General features: G+C 37.7%; 1 protein-coding gene across 1 annotated transcript in view; it reads left to right on the top strand.

The window, feature by feature from the left end:
- The window catches only part of LOC145770977 (ubiquitin carboxyl-terminal hydrolase 7-like), a 163,712-nt gene that overhangs the window by 29,873 nt on the left and 115,022 nt on the right, over positions 1–18,817 (top strand). Inside the window, exon 2 of the mRNA XM_082582719.1 lies at positions 9,242–9,412. Coding sequence (XP_082438845.1) covers positions 9,242–9,412 — 171 coding nt within the window. The remainder of the gene's footprint in view (positions 1–9,241; positions 9,413–18,817) is intronic.

Genomic DNA, 18,817 nt, shown 5'->3' with positions numbered 1-18,817 from the left:
CATAGGCGCCGAAGCCGTGGGGGCCAGGCACCCACGCATATTTCCGCGTGGGTGCACCTTTTTATGCGGCATTGATACATAAAACAATAGATGAACTAGCGATCGGCAGCAGGAAAACATTTTTAAATGCAAACCGCAACAGCTTCGCAGTAAATAATCACTAGAACGAGTAGCGATGCTACAATCCCACCCCAGACAAAAAAATCTGTCATTTTTACGTTGATTTAACGTCTGCAGACGTTGAATCAATGTAAAAATGACTGATTTTGCTGCCTGTGACATTGCAAAAATCTACCATTTTGCGTCGATTCAATGTCATCAGATGTTGAATGCACCCAAAAACAACATAATTTGCTACGTTGACGCAGCGTGCGTTTAACTTAATGCGCTTGCAAACAGCCTCGCTGTCGCTTTCGAAAGTCGAAACCTCTGCAGAGAATTGTCGCGGCAGTGAATCGGTTGCTGTGAAAATGAACTTGAAGTCTCGGCCCGAGGTTACCACTAACCAACGTAACAAGGGCTGGCAGTGGCGTAGCCAAGGGGGGGTTTTGGGGGTTACAACCCCCCCCCCCCCCCTTTGGCACGCGTGTGACGTCACGATATTGAGAATGATGCTTTCAGTCTAAAAAAATTGCCTAATTTTAAACAAAACTGCATTAAAAGAGCGAGTTTTTCCAATACCAAAAATTCAAACATCTCAGCCAGGAATTAGCAACAAGAAAACGTAGAGACTTAACTTTATTTCCGAAAAATGCCGAAGAAAACATGATCTTATCCTTTTGCTATGCCACCGGGCAGCACCATTTTACAGGAATATTCATACCCACATTTTTGTTGAAAATGTTCTCAGAATGCACCAAATTCAAATTAATTTTTCAAAATTTTCTGGGGGACGCCCCCCCGCTGCTGGGTCGTCAAAACCCCCCCTTTCAAAATTCTTTGCTACGCTACTGAGGGCTGGTACAAACCGCACTGCCCACAGTCGCACAAGCGGCATAATCAACACAACAACGGACTCGCGCAAACTGCATGGCGCTCACACGTACGTTGCCATAGAAACCCGATCAAAGGCGGGGAATATGCGCATCTTTTGTTTCATCTGCAACACGAAAACGGGCGTATTACAGCGAATTGAAACTTGAAAGCTGGTCAGCCATAAGTTGCGATATTGTAGTGAAAAGGGAGCAATGTCAAGTCGAAAACTTAATCAAACGTCTCTCTGTAACTATTTTTCAAGGGCTGTTTACGGATGTCAGCAACTTTTAAATTTATTAAAGGTGATGTGCTGTTGAATTGATGTAAACATGAATGATTTTGCTTTCAACAGGTATATTTTCAAGCATATGATCAAATTAGTATTTTCATTCCATTTACAGTATACCTTTTAGTAAACCTTTTCGTCTCTTGTTTCATGCTAATAAATCTAGTTCGTTGCTAAACTTTATGTTGCGCTTAGCTTAAAGAGTCGCAGTCCATCAACCGCTAGCCAACGCAGAAGCATAGCATGTGTTTTGGTCGAGCTTTGTTTATAATAATTAACGGTAGGTCGAACGTAGCGATAACTCCGAGTGTGGCAATAAAAGCAATCCTAGTGTGACGACATAATTACGTCATCCATCTGCATGATATTTCGCTGAATTTACGTTGCTGCTGATGAAACACGCTTTCGCCCCCACGGCCAAAAAAATAGTTAGGCGCCTATGATTTTAACTATTCAAAAGTACTAACTTATAGACATAAACATTATTTTTTTTTGTAACATTATCTTTGTTTTATTTTTCCTTCATATCTTAAATTTTTCTGAAGGTGATGCAACCTTGCCAAATTTCTTTCAACTTAATAACTTACTTCGGTCACAAGCACTTTTAACGTTCGCGTTTTGTCGCTTCTACCTTTTTCTACACCTTTGCTATGTTGACGTGAATTGTTTTTGATATCATGATCAGAAAGAAAAACAACTGAACTGACATGACGAATTCAAGCACGTTTTAACGTTCGCGTTTTGTCGCTTCTACCTTTGCTATGTTGACGTGTATTGTTTTTCATATGATGGTCAGATATAAAAATAACTGAACTGACATGACGAATTCAAGCACGTTTTAACGTTCGCGTTTTGTCGCCTCTACCTTTGCTATGTTGACGTGTATTGTTTTTGATATGATGGTCAAAAATAAAAATAACTCACAATGACGAATTTTAATTTAACAGTTTAAACATTTTCTTTTTATTCCTTTCTGCACGATTTCAACGTTAAAACGATGTAAAAACGGCAATTGCAATTAGGCTGCGGTACTCGATAATTTCCTTTTAAAAATTTCAAAAACTCGCCGAATAGGGCACTCGCCCAAAAAAGGCTCTCGCCGAATAGGGAATTCGCCGAATCGGACTAGTCGAATCGGACTCGCCGAAACGGGCCATTCCGGCATATCCAGGCTTACCCTTGGTGATTGAAGATTCAGATTACCCTCTGGCAACAAGATGAGCCAATGCCAGTGATGTCAGACACGGAGACACTTAAGATGCTGATTACAGGGTGTGGACAAAGTCCTTGGACTTAAATTATATTTTATTGTACGATGTCCTTAAATAGATTTAGTGAGTGTTTGATGGTGCATATTAATAGTATCAAATGTTATCTTTCAGAATGTGTCATCAGTTTATCATAATTTAGCTTTATTTTCAAGTATGAGTGATAAACGTGCAGCTATCATTGAGCTTCATCGAGCAGGCAAGACCAATTCAGAGATAATAAAGCTTCTTGAAGCACCGAAATCAACAGTTTATCACACTGTTAGCAGGCTAAAGAACTGAACAGTGCCAAAGATTGCCCTCGAAGTGGGAGACCATGAATTTCTCATTCCCCAAAGGTCATTAATGCGGTTCGAGCCAGAATCCGCTGCAATCCCAAGAGATTCAGGAGGAAAATGGCTCGTGAAATGGATGTGAATGAAAAGACGATTAGGAAGATCGTTAAAACCGATCTGAAGTTGTCCCCCCCATCAAAACGCAAACTTGCCAACACCTCACACTCACAGACCTCCATAAAAAAGAGACTCGCTCGAGCTAAAATTCATCTGAACAAAATGAGTTCAGTTACGGACACAGGAGAAATTATTTTCTCAGATGAAAAATTGTTCAATGTTGAAGCAATGTGTAACCGACAAAATGATCGTATCCTTGCTAAGTCTTCTGCTGACATTCCTGACTCCATGAAAAAAGTTTTCATGCGCCAGAAACCGTCTTCTATGATGGTGTGGGCCGCTGTCTCCAAAACCTGGAAGTCTCCTCTCATTTTTGTGCAACAAGGCGCTAAAGTTAACACCAATTCGTACATTGAGATAAGTTTGACTCCTGCTCTGGCAAAGGCTAAGAAACACTTCAAAAGGAAGCCATTCACATTCCAACAAGATGGTGCGCCATCCCACACGTCCAAGAAAACCCAGGAATGGTGCCAGAACCATTTTCCTCATTTCTGGAGCAAGGAAGTTCGGCCGCCCTCATCACCAGACCTGAATCCAATGGACTTCTGTATTTGGTCCATTTTGGAGGCAGGTGCCTGTGCTTCATCCCATGACTCAGTTGAGGCATTGAAGTGCTCTCTCAAAAAAGCATGGGGCAAGATACTCCAAGAAACCCTATGTAAAGCGGTAGGGAGTTTCAGAAGTAGACTTGAGCGTGTTATTCAGGCCAGAGAGGGACATATTGAATAAAACTTTGTACGATTGTTAGTTACTGGCTTGGCAATACACCTTTAAAATATATTGCGATTTTATTCACTATTTACAGAAATATTACACTTTAAAGCAGTCCAAGGACTTTGTCCGCACCCTGTAAGTACAATCTGCTTTTCAACTTTGTTTTAGTTGCTGTCATTGCAGAAAAAACAGCTATAGGCTACATAGATAGAAAGTTGGGAAAGGTGTTGTTGTTTTCTTCATTTAAAATGGGGTTTGTCTTTTTAAGTAAAGTGCTTTGTTTCGAGATGTCACGTTTTTTTTCTATTTTTTTCTTCACATGTTTGAGCTAGGTGGTAGTTTAGTGTTTGGTGTGACTTGAAGCTGGTTGGGCTGTAATATGTTTCTCAACAGTCTCTCCATGACTGCATAAGATCAAAATGATCTGATGTTGTCAAGAAAAAGGGTGCCCAGGGCTAGGCCTCTATGCTCGTTTATTTTTCCAGTGACCAACTATGGCCTACCAGAGCTTCTTCCCAGCGGACAAATTCTCATGCTTGGCAGCCAAAACAAAAAATCAGTCAAAAAATTATGTTTTTAAAAATCGATTAGTTGCAGTAGTTTTAGTGGCTTCATTGACTTGTTAGCGAGTTTAGGCTTATCTCCACAAATCACACACCTTAAGGGGACACCTCTAATGAAATCCCAATATCAGGGTTCCCACGCAGTCGGGAAAGTAGGGAAAAAGTAGGGAATTTGAAAACCCGTTTTCCAGACCGGGAAAAGGTCGGGAATTTTGTGAAACCTCCCTCGTGGTATTGAAAAAGTATGGAAAATCTTGATGACTAAATTGTAGATAAAAACTTCGATATCGGTGATATCGGCCATTGTTTGAGTATCGGTATTGGCAAAATTTGGCCGATACTAAACATGTAAAAAAGGCGCTTGCTGCGGATTTTCTACAGAAGCAAAGATACAATTTTTTTAAAGTAGTAACTAACGTCACATTGATGTAGAAAAATAACAACCTGTTAAATTTTTGATATCTCACACTCCCATGACTTCTTGCGCGCGCATTTTGGCTTTGGTTACTTGCATTGATTCTTTCACTCAAACAAAACGTTTTGTTTCAGCAGTTTTGCGTTGTTTGATTCTTAAGTTGTGAAGGAGACTCAATTTCTCCAATATTTATCATTTGTGTTTCTTTTTTACTCTCAGCAGAGTATAAAACTTGTAAAAGTTTTTCTTCCATACGACGTCATGAATGAAATTATATCTCAAATCGGCGTAATGACGTGACATCACCTAAATCCCATTGCTTTCATTTTGAGTGATCATACTGACTTTCAATTTATTCCTACAAGACATTATGATTACGTAATGAAAAAATATATGATAACTAAGGATGGAAGACATTACGTCAGTCATGTCTTTTCAATTCAAAATGAATTTTAAAAGTTATCTTTCGTTCATACTCGTAATCCTCCTTCAAAGCGGTATTACAAAGAACAATGTTGTGGCGCAACATGCAGCTTTTCAATGAAGTTCGGTAACTGTTTTTTTCTTGTTCATCTGCGCTTTAAATACCGGTCATTTTCCGTTGTTCATCCACTAAGCAGTTTAGGTGAACTGTGGTTAGCCTACTTGCAACAGGAGTTATACTGTACAAACAGTGGCGTAGCGTAACCATGGCATGACTTATTTAATTGTGGGGCACTCCAGAAGCAGAAATATTTAACTTGACATGGAAATTTAGCCTCGGGAGATTTTTGTTCTGTAGCCTAACATTCAAAATTTTACTTATTACCGTATATACTCGAGTGTAGTTCGAGATTTTCGCAAGTTGTTTTCACCTCAAAAAGCCAGGTTTGACTTATACACGGGACAAGCTGTTCCCAGCTCGGCAGCCTTCAAAATTAACGCATTTTTTCTGCGGCAAAATTATTGCGACCTAGATTACTGAGTGTGAAACAGCGTCGGCTGAAGTAAAAGTTTTGAATACGTTTATTTGCCGTGATTCAAACTTTAGTTTCAAATTTAATGATTTTTGTCAATTCTAAACTGCATCGTATACACTTGTTGAGCAATACGCAAAGCTCACGAGACAAAAGAGCTGATTTAAGCAATCAATTTTTTTTTTTTTTTTGCGAGTATAATCGTTCTTATTACGTAACATTCCATGATCGTTGAAGTCGATTAGCGGCCGCATATAACAATGATGTCAGGTTGGCTAGGTGATAATAGCGGTAAGAGACATCGTTAATGCAGGCAATATCTGTGACCAAGACCACAACACCTCAGTCCTCAATCACGGTGGCTTTTCATGTAAAACCTACTAGGCTATTATGACACAACAACAAAGACAATATCATTCATAAATCTTATTTACTGTACAATGTCTTTGTGATTCAGTGTTCAGAATCACAAAGACAGTGTTCTACTGTTCAGTGTTCTTTTCACTTACTTCATTTTGTCAGTAGTGTGATTTTTAATTGCTTTGGTTTGGCTTATGGCAGGTTGCCATGTCCGATGGAATGAGGCTTTGAATTGCAATTTTAGTATAAATGTGACAGTTTATCCAAACTGATTTCAGTTCGGGTCTTTTGAAGAAAAAGAGTTTTTTTTTCAAACAGGAATCTTCTACTGTACATTATTATTATTTTTCATACTGTGCATGATCGTGTGTGGAAATAATACAGCACAGAAATTTTCATTGATTAAGCACTGTTAATGCGCAATTTAGATCAAAATCAAGTCGGAAATTTTTTTAATTTAGTATTGAAAAAGTAGGGAATTTTTAGAACTTAGTATTATAAAAGTAGGGAATTTGTTTATAAAAAATGTGTGGGAACCCTGCAATATTCGCTGATGGCTGAGAAGCTTGCCTCAGATAAGCTAACTATTGCGGGAACCCCCACCTACCATATATTTCTGAAAAGGGCATGAAAAGACGCATCTGAATATACAAGTCTCATGAAATAAAAGTTTAATTTGATGCAATGAGCTTCCTTTAAACACAGACAATATTTCAATAATTATTTTTTGTTATGCTAATGCAAAATGCTGTTTCTCACTACCAGCACCATATAGCAACAAGAAATGTTATGAAGTGCTAGATCTACCTTCTATGCAAATACCTATGAGAGCTTTTTTCTCTAAAATGTCACTTTCCCAAAAAAAATTTTTTTTTGAAAGTTACTTGTGTGCGAAAATATTTATATACATTTTTTTCAATAAAATAGTCAAGAAATAAAATTAAAAAAAACTCTCATAGTCAGATGCAATATCATTGTACCAGGATAAAGTCCAATTTTTAGCCAATTCGAACAAGAAATAAACAAATGAGTTAACATTTACTGCAAAAATTGTCATTAAGAGTAAAACGCATTTAAAGTTATCGTTTGCAAATACAAGGCAATCAAGCCAAAATACAAAAATACTGTTTACTACTGCCTTTGAAATACTACGATACAGGAAATTTGTAACTGCTGAAGCATGACCAAAACAACAGCTACAAATACCACAAATAAATAAAACCAGAAAGGGCTTTTCTGTTGCTACTACAGACGAAATCGGTTAATAGTATATTGCTTAAACGTATCAATCTTTATTTGAATCAAAACCTGAAATCCCAAACCAAACCAAATCCAATCTAATGTTAAGTAAAAACATGGGTTAAGTGTATACCGCTTAAAGGAATAAGTCGGATAAAAGCATCAGGATTTGCTTCTCGTTTGCATACCGTACTTCATTCATTTAATCGTATAAAATTGTACCCGTTAGCGAAAGGAGAATGTCTATTTTTTGATTCGCATAATTGTCTGCAATATTCAAAGGCAAAATGAGGCAAAGGTGAGACAGAAGCATGCGATCAAAACAAAGACAAGTGTCTGCATTCCCAGGCCATAATCTTATGTGCTAGACATCGCTCTACAAAGAACCAATTTTCGCACAGCTGGGCTTCATTAAAACAGAAGAGCACACAAAAGGAATAATCACACTTCCCAATAAAGAAGTTTAAATGCTTTGATGTCACCCGTCGGCGACTGGCCTTCTAAGGAATGGACGCAGACAAATTATTTCGGCTTGAGAGGGAAGTGTTGGAAAGTATGTTCAAAAGTTTATACAAGAAAACTTTAAAGAATTTTTTTTAAATTGCTGAAAAAAAGTAGCCTACTGTTGTGAAATGCGGTGCATAACTTCATTTGTGCAGTTTCGTTCAGTTGAAGAACATTGCAAATTAATTATTTTACCAAACAGCGCAAAAGACTTGAAAAAAAAACCTTTGCGATTCAAGCCGTGTTTTTCTACCATACCACTATTTTCGTAGGCCACGTTCCATACTCATAACTACACAGCTGGTGCAGAGCTAAAAATAGCACGCTTAAATCAAAAAACATTAACGTCAAAGTTCACGTTGTGACGTCACAAAGATCGGTGAGATTAAAAGAAGTCCGATTGCCGCAGTTTGCAGAAAAATGCTTTGATTGTACATGCTCTCCCAGTCAGCAAAGCTGGTATTTTTTACATTGTTTCAATGTCGGCAGACAATGACCATTAACAATGAACCTTTTTTTTAGTAAATTGGTTAAACGAATCAATCGTATAATCGTATCAAAACGTCTGGCAAATAGGTGATTCGATTAACCGATTTCGTCTGTATTAGTATTTTTAGCATATATTTTCAGCATATAATATCATCGTTCTAGCATATTTTAGACTGTTGGGTCGCGTGATAGCTCCACTAGTTCTAAAATTTAACAGGGAAAGAATTGGAATTGTGGAGAAACTTCCATAATATACAGTATTCAGAATCCTGATGAAATTCTCTATCTTTTCAGTCCAAAATATAATTTTCTTCAAAAAATTTTGTTTTTAATTAGCGGTGCTCCCTTAAGATTGGGGCATAGGCCTACTGTGATTGATCACCATTACAGCAACGACACTAAATTTTAGATAAGATTCAACATATTTCCGATAGAAGGTCGGAAAATTCTTTACTTCAACTTCATCAACCTTGTAAGGAATTTCGAATAAGAAACAAACGTGCTGTGAGAAACAACGTGCTGAAAGTTAAAAATACTTAAAACTTGGCACACCCAATATTTTGGTACATGGAGCTTCCAGTCTTTGGTAATATCTTCTTTAAATACAATCTGTGGTTATACCTATAGTTGTTCCTTGTTGGTATACAACTTGTCAAGCAGAGAAGCGGTGACCAGGCACACTTAAGAAGGTGCTTGATGGCAATGCTTTTACCAGAACAGCGCCTAAAACGCCTAGTGTCACAGTATAAAGCATCACCTAAATCATGATAAAGCTCACACGCGGTGTTCACCTTTTCTTGTACATGACTATTGACTATCACTTCAAGAAACATTGTAATTTTCCATTTCAATCATTCTTTTATACAATTTGTAATTACTGTTATTATTTATGACTTGTTGATATATCTTTGAAAATTGCATCTTATATATATTGTAAATTGCATCTTAGTTGAAATAATGTTATAATGAACTGCTATATAACCATATCTTTAATTTTTTCACTCATTTTTGAAACTTTAGCGGAGATAATCATGGAGGACATTACGTGTCATACCTAAATCCAGAAGGTGATGGGAAATGGTTTAAGTTCGATGATGATGTTGTGTCTCGCTGTTCCAAGAAAGAAGCTTTTATGGGGAGTTTTGGTGGTGTAGGCGATGATTCATTTGCTGTTAGAAGTTCAACAAATGCGTAAGATCTTTTTTGTTCTACTGTTAACAAATATCAGGTTTGCAATAAGAAGGACATTTTTTAATCTATTCTAGAATAATTATACCAAATCCAGATTATCAGATTTGTTATATTCACATTTAAGATTTTTAATATAGAGCCTAACCGACCTATACATTTAGTAGAAAGCAACTGTTTTTGAGAGCATTTCAACGGAAAATGTTTTTTCCTTGTATCGAATATGGTTCATAAATTCGCAACGACATGAGCACAACCATCCATTTTTTATTGAACTGCTGTTCGTACTTAGGTCAATTGCTTTTTATGTGGCTTATATGTTTAGAGCTTCGGTAGAGAGTTTGTCTTGTTGAAGCATAGGCATACGAAGCCGGGCAACGTTATCAAGTTTAACATATATTCAAGTTTATTATATTTACAGAAACACAAAACTACGCAACAAATTAAATATCGAACGTTTTCGACATCACAAGATGTCCTCTTCGGGAATAACATATATACAATTTTTTAATTAAATGTTTAGTATTAAATGTGTCTGAAGTACAAGTTGCGTGTGCAATGGGAATGTTAGCATACCTTGTAAGAAATATCTGAATTTTTTGCAATAATTGCATTAAATATTAGGTAGCCTATCCATTAGACAAACCCAACAAAAGATGAAGACAATTGCTACGATTTAATAAAGGGTTCACTCATAATCTTCCAGGAGAACCTCTAACTATGCCACAATGTTAGCCGCTAAAACAAGATCGATCATCTTAAAATCGTTATTGATATAGTGGATAGTTATGCCAAGAAATGAGTGAAAGCACAATAATGTGCATAATATACTGCAGATAAATGCAGAGCTATTTTCTTATGTAACAAGAAATGTTTATTTATTTACGAAACATACCTATGTATGATGTGAATTGTTTTTTTTTTTTTAATTAATTTTGTGACCAAATTGTGCTTAGATTCACGTTTTTGTATGTTTAAGCAAAACATAAACAGAGCATTTTTCTTCCATTAAGTGGTCCACCTGGCAAAACATTGCAACACCCAGTTTGAGAACCACTGCGCTAGGTCACAATTTGTGGTTATTGACAATTATTTAGCTGTTGGTAATAAAGTTTTTATCTTATATCATCAATTTTCCGATCCTTTAAATTTATACATTTTTGTTCTATATTTCTAGCGATTGTGCAACGCCTCAATATTTGTATCAAAACCTGATGCGAATTCGTTTATCAGATTTTTGAAGTTTTGGTTCCACTAAGCTAATTCGTCTTTAGTCATCAACAATGGTGTCAACAATTGGTCAGCAACAAAGGAAAGATTGATGACATAGTTTATTGGGATATCAACATTAAACAGTCAATTAAATGGTGGAATAGTTTTAGTTGTGAGTAGGGATGGGCAAAATAGAATACCGAATATAGAATAACCGGTTGTAGAGTCTAACCGGTTTCAAAATGCATATGAAATCGGATAATTGAAACCGCTTTAACGATCTACTTCGTACTAGTCCGTTTGATCGCAACGAATTTGCTGCAGCGAAAGTAGAATTGTGCGATAGAATTTATCGATTCAGTGCGATGCGGCGTAGGAAAAACGCACGAGTTTCATTGTTTGCATTAAAGAGATCTTTCTTGTCAAGTGCTTTGTAGTCCTCACAGTCTTGCGGAAGTGTGGGCGTGTGGCACGAAACAGCTTAATCCGCTTCAGGATTTTTCTCTATTCCGGTACCACATACCTAAGTTGTTTCTGGTAGAATACAAGGGTCGACTTGCCTTCGCTGAGCCACCCAACATCGTGAGCTCCCACTCTCGTATGCAGGGCAACGTCGACCACAGGGTGTGCGAATTAGCGACCCTCCCCGCAGAAGTACGTACGGGTAGTTCGGCTTTACTGTACTACCGCAGAGCAAGGGGGAGGCAACTTTTTTTTAGGGGGGGCCAAAAAAATTTAAATGGGCAAAATTATTATAATTATAGCTGTTGCTCGAAAATGTTGGGATTTTGCCAGGGGGGCACAATTTTTTTGGGGGGGCGAGGCCCCCGGTTGGCTACAGGCCTGTACTACCGGTATGCCCGTACTGTAACATGGACGACTTGTTGAGCAGTGGGATTGAAGATGCTGCTTGCAGTAGTGAAGATGAATCAGCAAATTTGGCTTCCCCTGCTTCAAAAATAGATAGGCCTACCTATCTCACGTTGTTGAAAGCATCCACTACATCTCTTCAAAACGCCCTTGTTTGATGGAAACAAAACAAAAACCAATTTTATTGTTTCTATCAGTTAGTTTTAAAATATTTTTGTGTACCTGCTACATCTGCTTCTTCAGAGAGATGTTTTTCAAGTGCAGGTTTAACTGCCACCAACTTGAGATCTCGTTTGACTGGTGAAAATTTAGAAAGCCTAAATTTGTTACACTGCGATAAGCAATTTTTGTGATGTTCATTGTTTTTGTAAAGTCATAAAAAGCATTAAAATGTGTCGATGGTAAAAACGGTCAATTATTCTAGAATAGATATCTGTATTCATAGGCGTCGATTTTTTCTTAGAAGAGAGGAATTCTGGGTGGGCGAGAGTTTTCAAACAGATTTCATTGAATGTGTATGTTTGCAAATTCGCAATGGTTCGGTCTTCGAAATGAGCATATTTTTACTTCGGCAAAAACTTTGCCGAGGCCAAACGGCAAAATTTGAAATTGCCTCGGCAATTACTGTGAATATTTAGTAGGAAAAGATTGTACTAAAACATGTAAAACGAGAAGCGAAAAATGTACTAGAGTGGTCTATTACGAATGCATTGTTTGATTTGTTGTGATGTAATAATACCAAAAGTAGTGATAAAGCGAGCAGCGCCATACGCACGCTGTTACGGTAATTCACGTAAAAAAACTCACGGAAAGGGGAAAGTAAGTTAATTTTGGGTTGATTCAACGTTCGAGTCAGCACAAATCGATTTAATTTTTCCGGCGGGTCATATTGCGTAACAACAATGCCCAATAAGAAATTTAGGTTTGTTTTACATTAATTCGACATCTAGCGACGTTGATTTATAAAATAATGTTAATTGCTCAACCAGGTAGGCTACAGGTAACATATTAATAGCTCCCTGCGAGAAGATCGCCTCGATTTATGTAAGCTTATATTTATAAGCCAACATAATTTCGGCACAATTGGGACACTGCGAGCAACACAAAGTCTGTTTGATGAACTAGTCAGAATCGGTATCATCAGATGCCGTATCTGCTGAACGAGATAACGGAAAGCGCGGCGCAACAAGGAGTAGATGCTTACAATAATTTCACGTCTACTGGAGTTAAATCAATGCAAATAGGGTGATATTTTGATAAAAGATTCTCCCAGCTGGGCACGTGCCTAAGCGCCGGCGAAGTAGGAAGTAATCCAAATAAAACATCCAGCAATAGTAAGATTGAATCAACATCCTAGTCTGGTGTAGTCTGAGAAAATTAGTTTTTTTCTTGTAATCTTGTGGTCCTTACAATCACCTCGGCAATTGCCGACGCTAATTTCGAAAAGTGTGGTTAGTCTTTCTCACAAAGACTGCGTTTAGCGTCGCTGCAGCAATTAAGCTTTAATAGGTTGGATGTTTTCGTTCTTGCATCTTGCGATCTTAAGAGCGCTGCTAAACTAAACAAACTTCTTTTATGTTTTCCTTTGCGACCTAAAAAGCGCGTGACTCGACCTGTTATCTTTATAGTGGCGCCTTCGGATTTGCCGCATTTTGATTTGTAAAAGCGATTGTTTTAGTACGTCTTTACTTTAGTTTGTATCGGTTATTTTATTGTCATGTTCATTATGATGTCATATTTACATTCCCTTTCGCTGACCGGGAACTGAAGTTTCATTGTGACGTAACAAAAGTGAGGCCATTCGGAGAAAAGATCAAATTGCGGACGCAAATTCGGAGAAAAAATCAAACGTGGCTTTCTCTCACCAGGAATTGCTAGCTGCGGCAGTTGCCGTAGCAACAACAATGCAGTGAGTACTGCATTTTTTTCCACGCAGCATTGTTGCGGAATTGCTTTGTTCTGTCGGATACCTAGCGAGAGACGTAGCCTAAAACAAGAGGTTGCGCTGCAGTTGGTTGGATAGTCCAGCGTTTAAGAAAAACGGAAATAATTGTAACGAACACTTCATAAGTGTCATGAAAACAGGGTGGGCGAAACATATTTTGCCCACCCTGGTTTCACGGCAGGGTGGGCGTCGCCCACCCTGCCCACCCTATTTCGACGCCTATGTCTGTATTCTATATTCGGTTTCAGTATTCTAGAATATTCTAGATTAGCTAATTATTCTATTTTGCCCATCCCTAGTTGTGAGATTATTAATGAAATCCTTGATGGACTAAACACATGGTTCACCACTTTCAGCATGTAAAGAAATCGAACTCTGAACAGAAAACATCATACGCGCCGATTTCCGGGGGGGCCGGGGCTGCGCCCCTTGTAAAATTGTGGTTGAGGGGCAACAAAAATGGTAATTACAAGTGGTGTTTCAAAGATAAAACACTTTACGAAAAAGATTTAGATCATTTAAACGGACTTAAAGAATGCTGAAAGCGTAAAACAGCCTACGTTGCTCTTGCCCGCAAAACAGCAGCTGATTGCATGGCTTTCTCAATTCTCATACAGTATGGAAATTTCAAAGTAGATGGTAGAGTAACTTACGCTGCTGGAATAGTCACGTAATAGGGTGGAGTGAAAATTTTTTTTTTTTCAAATCAAAAAATCAGATTAACCAAAAGTGGCATATGGACCTAAAACCAACTTCTGAGAAGGTTTTGGGTTTGTGCCACCTACACCCAGGTGGCCCATAATTTTTAAAGGTCATCCGAGGGTCAAATTTCATGAAAATCTCATAACTTGAAAACCGGTTAAGCTAGAAAGTTGGTTTTTGGCTTAAAATTTGCAGAAGGTCCATGTTTATATATGCTCTAAGGCAACTTTTGTCTCTATTTTAACTACATAAGCTGATAATAATAAAAAACGACGTTTTAGTTTGAAAGCTATATAACGTGAAGTAGTGAAAATGCTATATTTGAACTATTTGCACCAATAGTTATGTGTTGAGGCATAATAGGTACAAACTGACTAAGTACTGCTAAAAATACTTTCTAAGTAGTTAGTACAAAGGATATGCAAGCAACAATCATGGATATATGACAAAAAACTCAATCCCAAAAATAAGTAGCAAAGACTCGTATGCAATAATGTTACTATGCTATTTGACATTCAGTTTCAAAATTTACATCTGTACTTTCCATGAAATTTATAAGAAACTACTTACAATCAGGGTCGCATTATAAAAATTATCATGTGGTGAAAAAATATTGAAAACCTTCAACCTGAAAACATCAGGACTATCAAAGTCAGAAAAAATATATTTCGACTCTGATCCATTGCAAATTTGGGCAAAGCTGACTGGGCTTTGGTAAAGACCCTTGCCAACCTTAATCCACCACTGTTTGCAATGAGTGTTACAGAAACCATGACATCAACTCATATATAATTACACGTACCCAATAGCAATACACAGCCAGGGGCTACGAGAGTCGGGCAACTTTCCCCCCTAGCATAACATTGTAAAGGAAAAACGAGTAGTTTTTCGTTTTTTCCACGTTTGAGGGGGGCCCATTTTTGCCACTAAAATGATAGTGTACCAACTTAAAATAAACAAATTTTTGAATGAAATAGGCAGTTCCAAGTATTTTTCGATCATAGTATTATGTAACTTCAAATGTATCGCATCAAGAACGAATCATTCTCCTATTAAGGTAGGCAATGTTAAACTGCTTCAAGACGTAAAATTTGATAATGTTAAGCCTACTCATTTCTGCATCATCAATTTTCTATTGTTTTAACTTGAAAACTGGTGCTGCTGCATTTGGCTAAGCATGTAGCCTACTATTTTTGCTTGACCAACGGAACCTTGACTTCAAAAACTGCGTTGGCCAGGCGTAAGTCCGCCCTGTTAGCTCAGTGGTTACTCGCCCGGCTCAAGATCCCGCAGCGCTGGTTTGACTCTGGGGGTCATATCATTTTTGAAGTAATTGATCTACTGAAGCTTGTAATGTAGAATTGTAATCCACAAAATGCAGGGAAGCATGGATTTGAAACTGCTCAAGTAGGCTTTTTGATTGAGGCAGCTTAATATGAGTCACCACAACAGAATTGAACAATAAAATAGTTCATTTATTCTTGAACAATAAAGTAGCCTGCCGTGGGACTACGCATATTGATTGTGAGAAATGCTATTTATATCATCTGGGTAATGATTTTGGGTTGCATCAGTGTAATTGGAGTGTTTAGAAATAATGTTATGTCAGCCATGTCCAGTTGTTTGGTTAATCAACTGCAAAAACATATGCTTCACCCTAAAATAGTTCATAAAACTATGTTTATATGATGTTTCATTGCACCTGAAATCAAATTGTTCCAGTTTGTCTGCCAGACAGGCAATCTATTTTTATGCAATAATCGATGCGAGATTGGTGGTAGTCTGGATTTCATGTCTGTAATCATAGGCGCCAACTTTTCAAAAAACCTTGAGGAGTGAGAAAGGGGATGACGTCATAACCATAACGCTATTTTACTCAATTAAAGTAGTCTTTGATTAAGCTTAGTGTCTTGTTTATAGGTTACTGGTACATCTAGGTTGCAAACCGAATTTATTAGAACCGCTGCTTGAAACGATTAGTTTTACGCATGCAGTACGCCTAGTCGTAAAATTTTTGATATTGTTAGCTCATAATTGGAACAGTTGGAAAACAAGCCGATTCATTTCCTTTTCGTGCGAGTGAATAAAAACGATCAAGACAGTGAAGTTATCGAAATAAAACGGAAAAGATTATGATTTCAAGCAGATTCGTAACCGCTACCGATATCATTTTTATTAACCTTGTTTCGCTTGTTTTGCTAATTACTTACCTTCAAAGCGCTAACAACGTGAAGTGTTTTCTCTTCTGTTTTTTATCGAAAGTTTTTATAGTCTATTATCGAATACCGTATATACCCGAGTATAGGTCGAGATGCGTGCAAGTGATTTTCACCTCAAACAAACAGGTTCGACTTATACACGGGACAAGCTGTTGTCTCCAGCTCGGCAGTTTTCAAAATGAACGCATTTTTACTGCTGCAAAATCGTTGCAGACGTAGATTACGGAGTTTGAAATGGCGTCGGCCGAAGTAAAAGTTTTGAATATGCTTATTTGCAGTGATTCGAACTTAATTTTCAAATTGAATGATTTCTTGTCAATTCTAAACTTTATGCACTTGTTGAGCAATATGCAAAGCTCACGAGACAAAACAGCGGAAAGAGCTGTTTTAAGAGATCAATTTTTTTATTTTTGCAAGTAGGATAACTCGTTGAAGTCGATGTCAAACCTTAGCGGCCGCATAAAATAATGATGTCAGGTTAACTGAGTGATAAAAGCGGTAAGAGACGTCGTTATTGCAGGCAATATCTGCGACCAAGACCATTAAACATATTTTCTTTTATTGGCTTTTGATTTAATTCTCATACATTGCGAACAAAACAATGCGTTCTGTTGAATCATAATTGATCTCACAGCGGGAAAACCTTGTTGAAAATAGTTTAGCTGGTTTACTTAATATTGCAGTGAATAGTTACGTGACTATTCCAGTGCTCAGCGTAAGTTACTCTACCTTCTACTTTGAAATTTCCATACGCATGAGAAAGCCATGCGATCAGCTGCTATTTTGCGGACAAGAGCAACGTAGGTTATTTTTCGCTTTCGCCTTTCTTCAAGTCCGTTTAAATGATCTAAATCTCATTTGCAAAGTGTTTTATCTTTGAAACACCACTTGCAATAACCATTTTTGTTGCCCCTCAACCATAAGTTTACGTGGGGGGCCACCCCCCCCCCCCCCGAAAGTCGGCGTGCATGTCTGTAATTTCAACAGAAATGAAACTGAAATCAAGGGGTAGCAGGTGATTTAAACACACCACAATGAGTTCCTAGCAATGAGATTAGCCCTAGTAGTTTGCTGTTTGTTAGAATGGCCTGTTTATTTGCAGTGTGGTAGGAAAGAGAATTTGAGCATTACATCAGTGCGATAGCTTTGTATTTGTGAAGTCATGATGATAGGCATTTTCAACTGGGACTAGCCCAGAATGTTGGATGTTTAGACTGAGCGCAATAAGTTGAAAAGACTTGTTGCCAATGTCATCCCTAATCATTTGAGAGCTTGGTGTACTAGTGGAGAGCAAATAATCAGTCAATAAATTAAGCTAGTCCATTCTTGAAGAACACGAGTAAGCTTGCTCTGAACTTGTAATGTTATTGACCGAAAAGATAATTGAAAATACTTGTGCTATTTCAGTAGTGATAACTCTTTGGAATGGCTGGTTTTATTGTAGAGTTTATGTTTTGTTTGTAGAAAACTATAGTATATATTAGAATTCCAAGAGATTGATTTTCAATTAAATACCACCATTTGTTTGTACAGTAGGCTATTAATTTATCGTGCAGCACTCTACATCAGAGAGAAATAAAGGAATATACACTAGGTAAGTGGGTGTTGTACATGTGACCTTGACTGTGTTTACAACAGCCTTGAGTTTATATGTAGGCCTACCTTGTCTTTATTTACAGCAGCTCGTTTGATTTCTTTTTCTCCACAAAAAAATGCACAACTACAGTCCACAACAAACACAAATGGCAAATTATAACTACACTAATCATCAGTAAAAAATATACCGTAGCCTATATTTAAGTGGGTGGTAGGCTTGAGTGAAGAGTAATTTAGTTTTTTCATCAAAACCTCAACTACGTTTTGCCCAAGATGAGCTGATACAAACTCAGGCCTCGAAATTTGTTTTTGTTGACGGCGGACAAACGTGTCCGGTAGGGTGGTCCCGAAAACCGAATTTTAGAAAATGCAATGTGACACTACCCAAAACATCTCCAAATGACCAAAAATGGACCCTGTAAAAATTTCAGAGAAATTGAACTTTGTTTAGAGGTGCCAGATTTACCTTGAAAATTCAGGTTTTTTTCCCTAGGGCCTAGGCGAACATATGGGAAGCAACAGTCTGTAAAACCATACTTGAGTTGACGCACTGAAGTTGTAATTATCCAACTATTAATACAGTTGTAGACAATGTCCTCTTTTAAACTGGGTTAATCCCTTTTATCAGCATGATGTTTGCCGGTTTCTTAAATAAAGGGTGCCGGTTCGACACCGCTCAAGAGCATGCGGCTGTGTCTGTGGCGGGACACTTAAAAGGCATGCCTGAAGGTGGACACGAAGATTGGCTTCCTTGCATTCCCGTCCACTTAATCTAAATCTTCAACCACCGGGTGTAAGCCTGGATACGACAAACAAAACAAGCATGATGTTGTTCCATTTCACTGACCACCATTACTTGGCTGC

This window comes from Aplidium turbinatum, chromosome 1 (genome assembly GCF_918807975.1).
Source record: "Aplidium turbinatum chromosome 1, kaAplTurb1.1, whole genome shotgun sequence".
NCBI lineage: Eukaryota > Metazoa > Chordata > Ascidiacea > Aplousobranchia > Polyclinidae > Aplidium > Aplidium turbinatum.
This window is presented reverse-complemented; position numbering and strand designations above follow the sequence as displayed.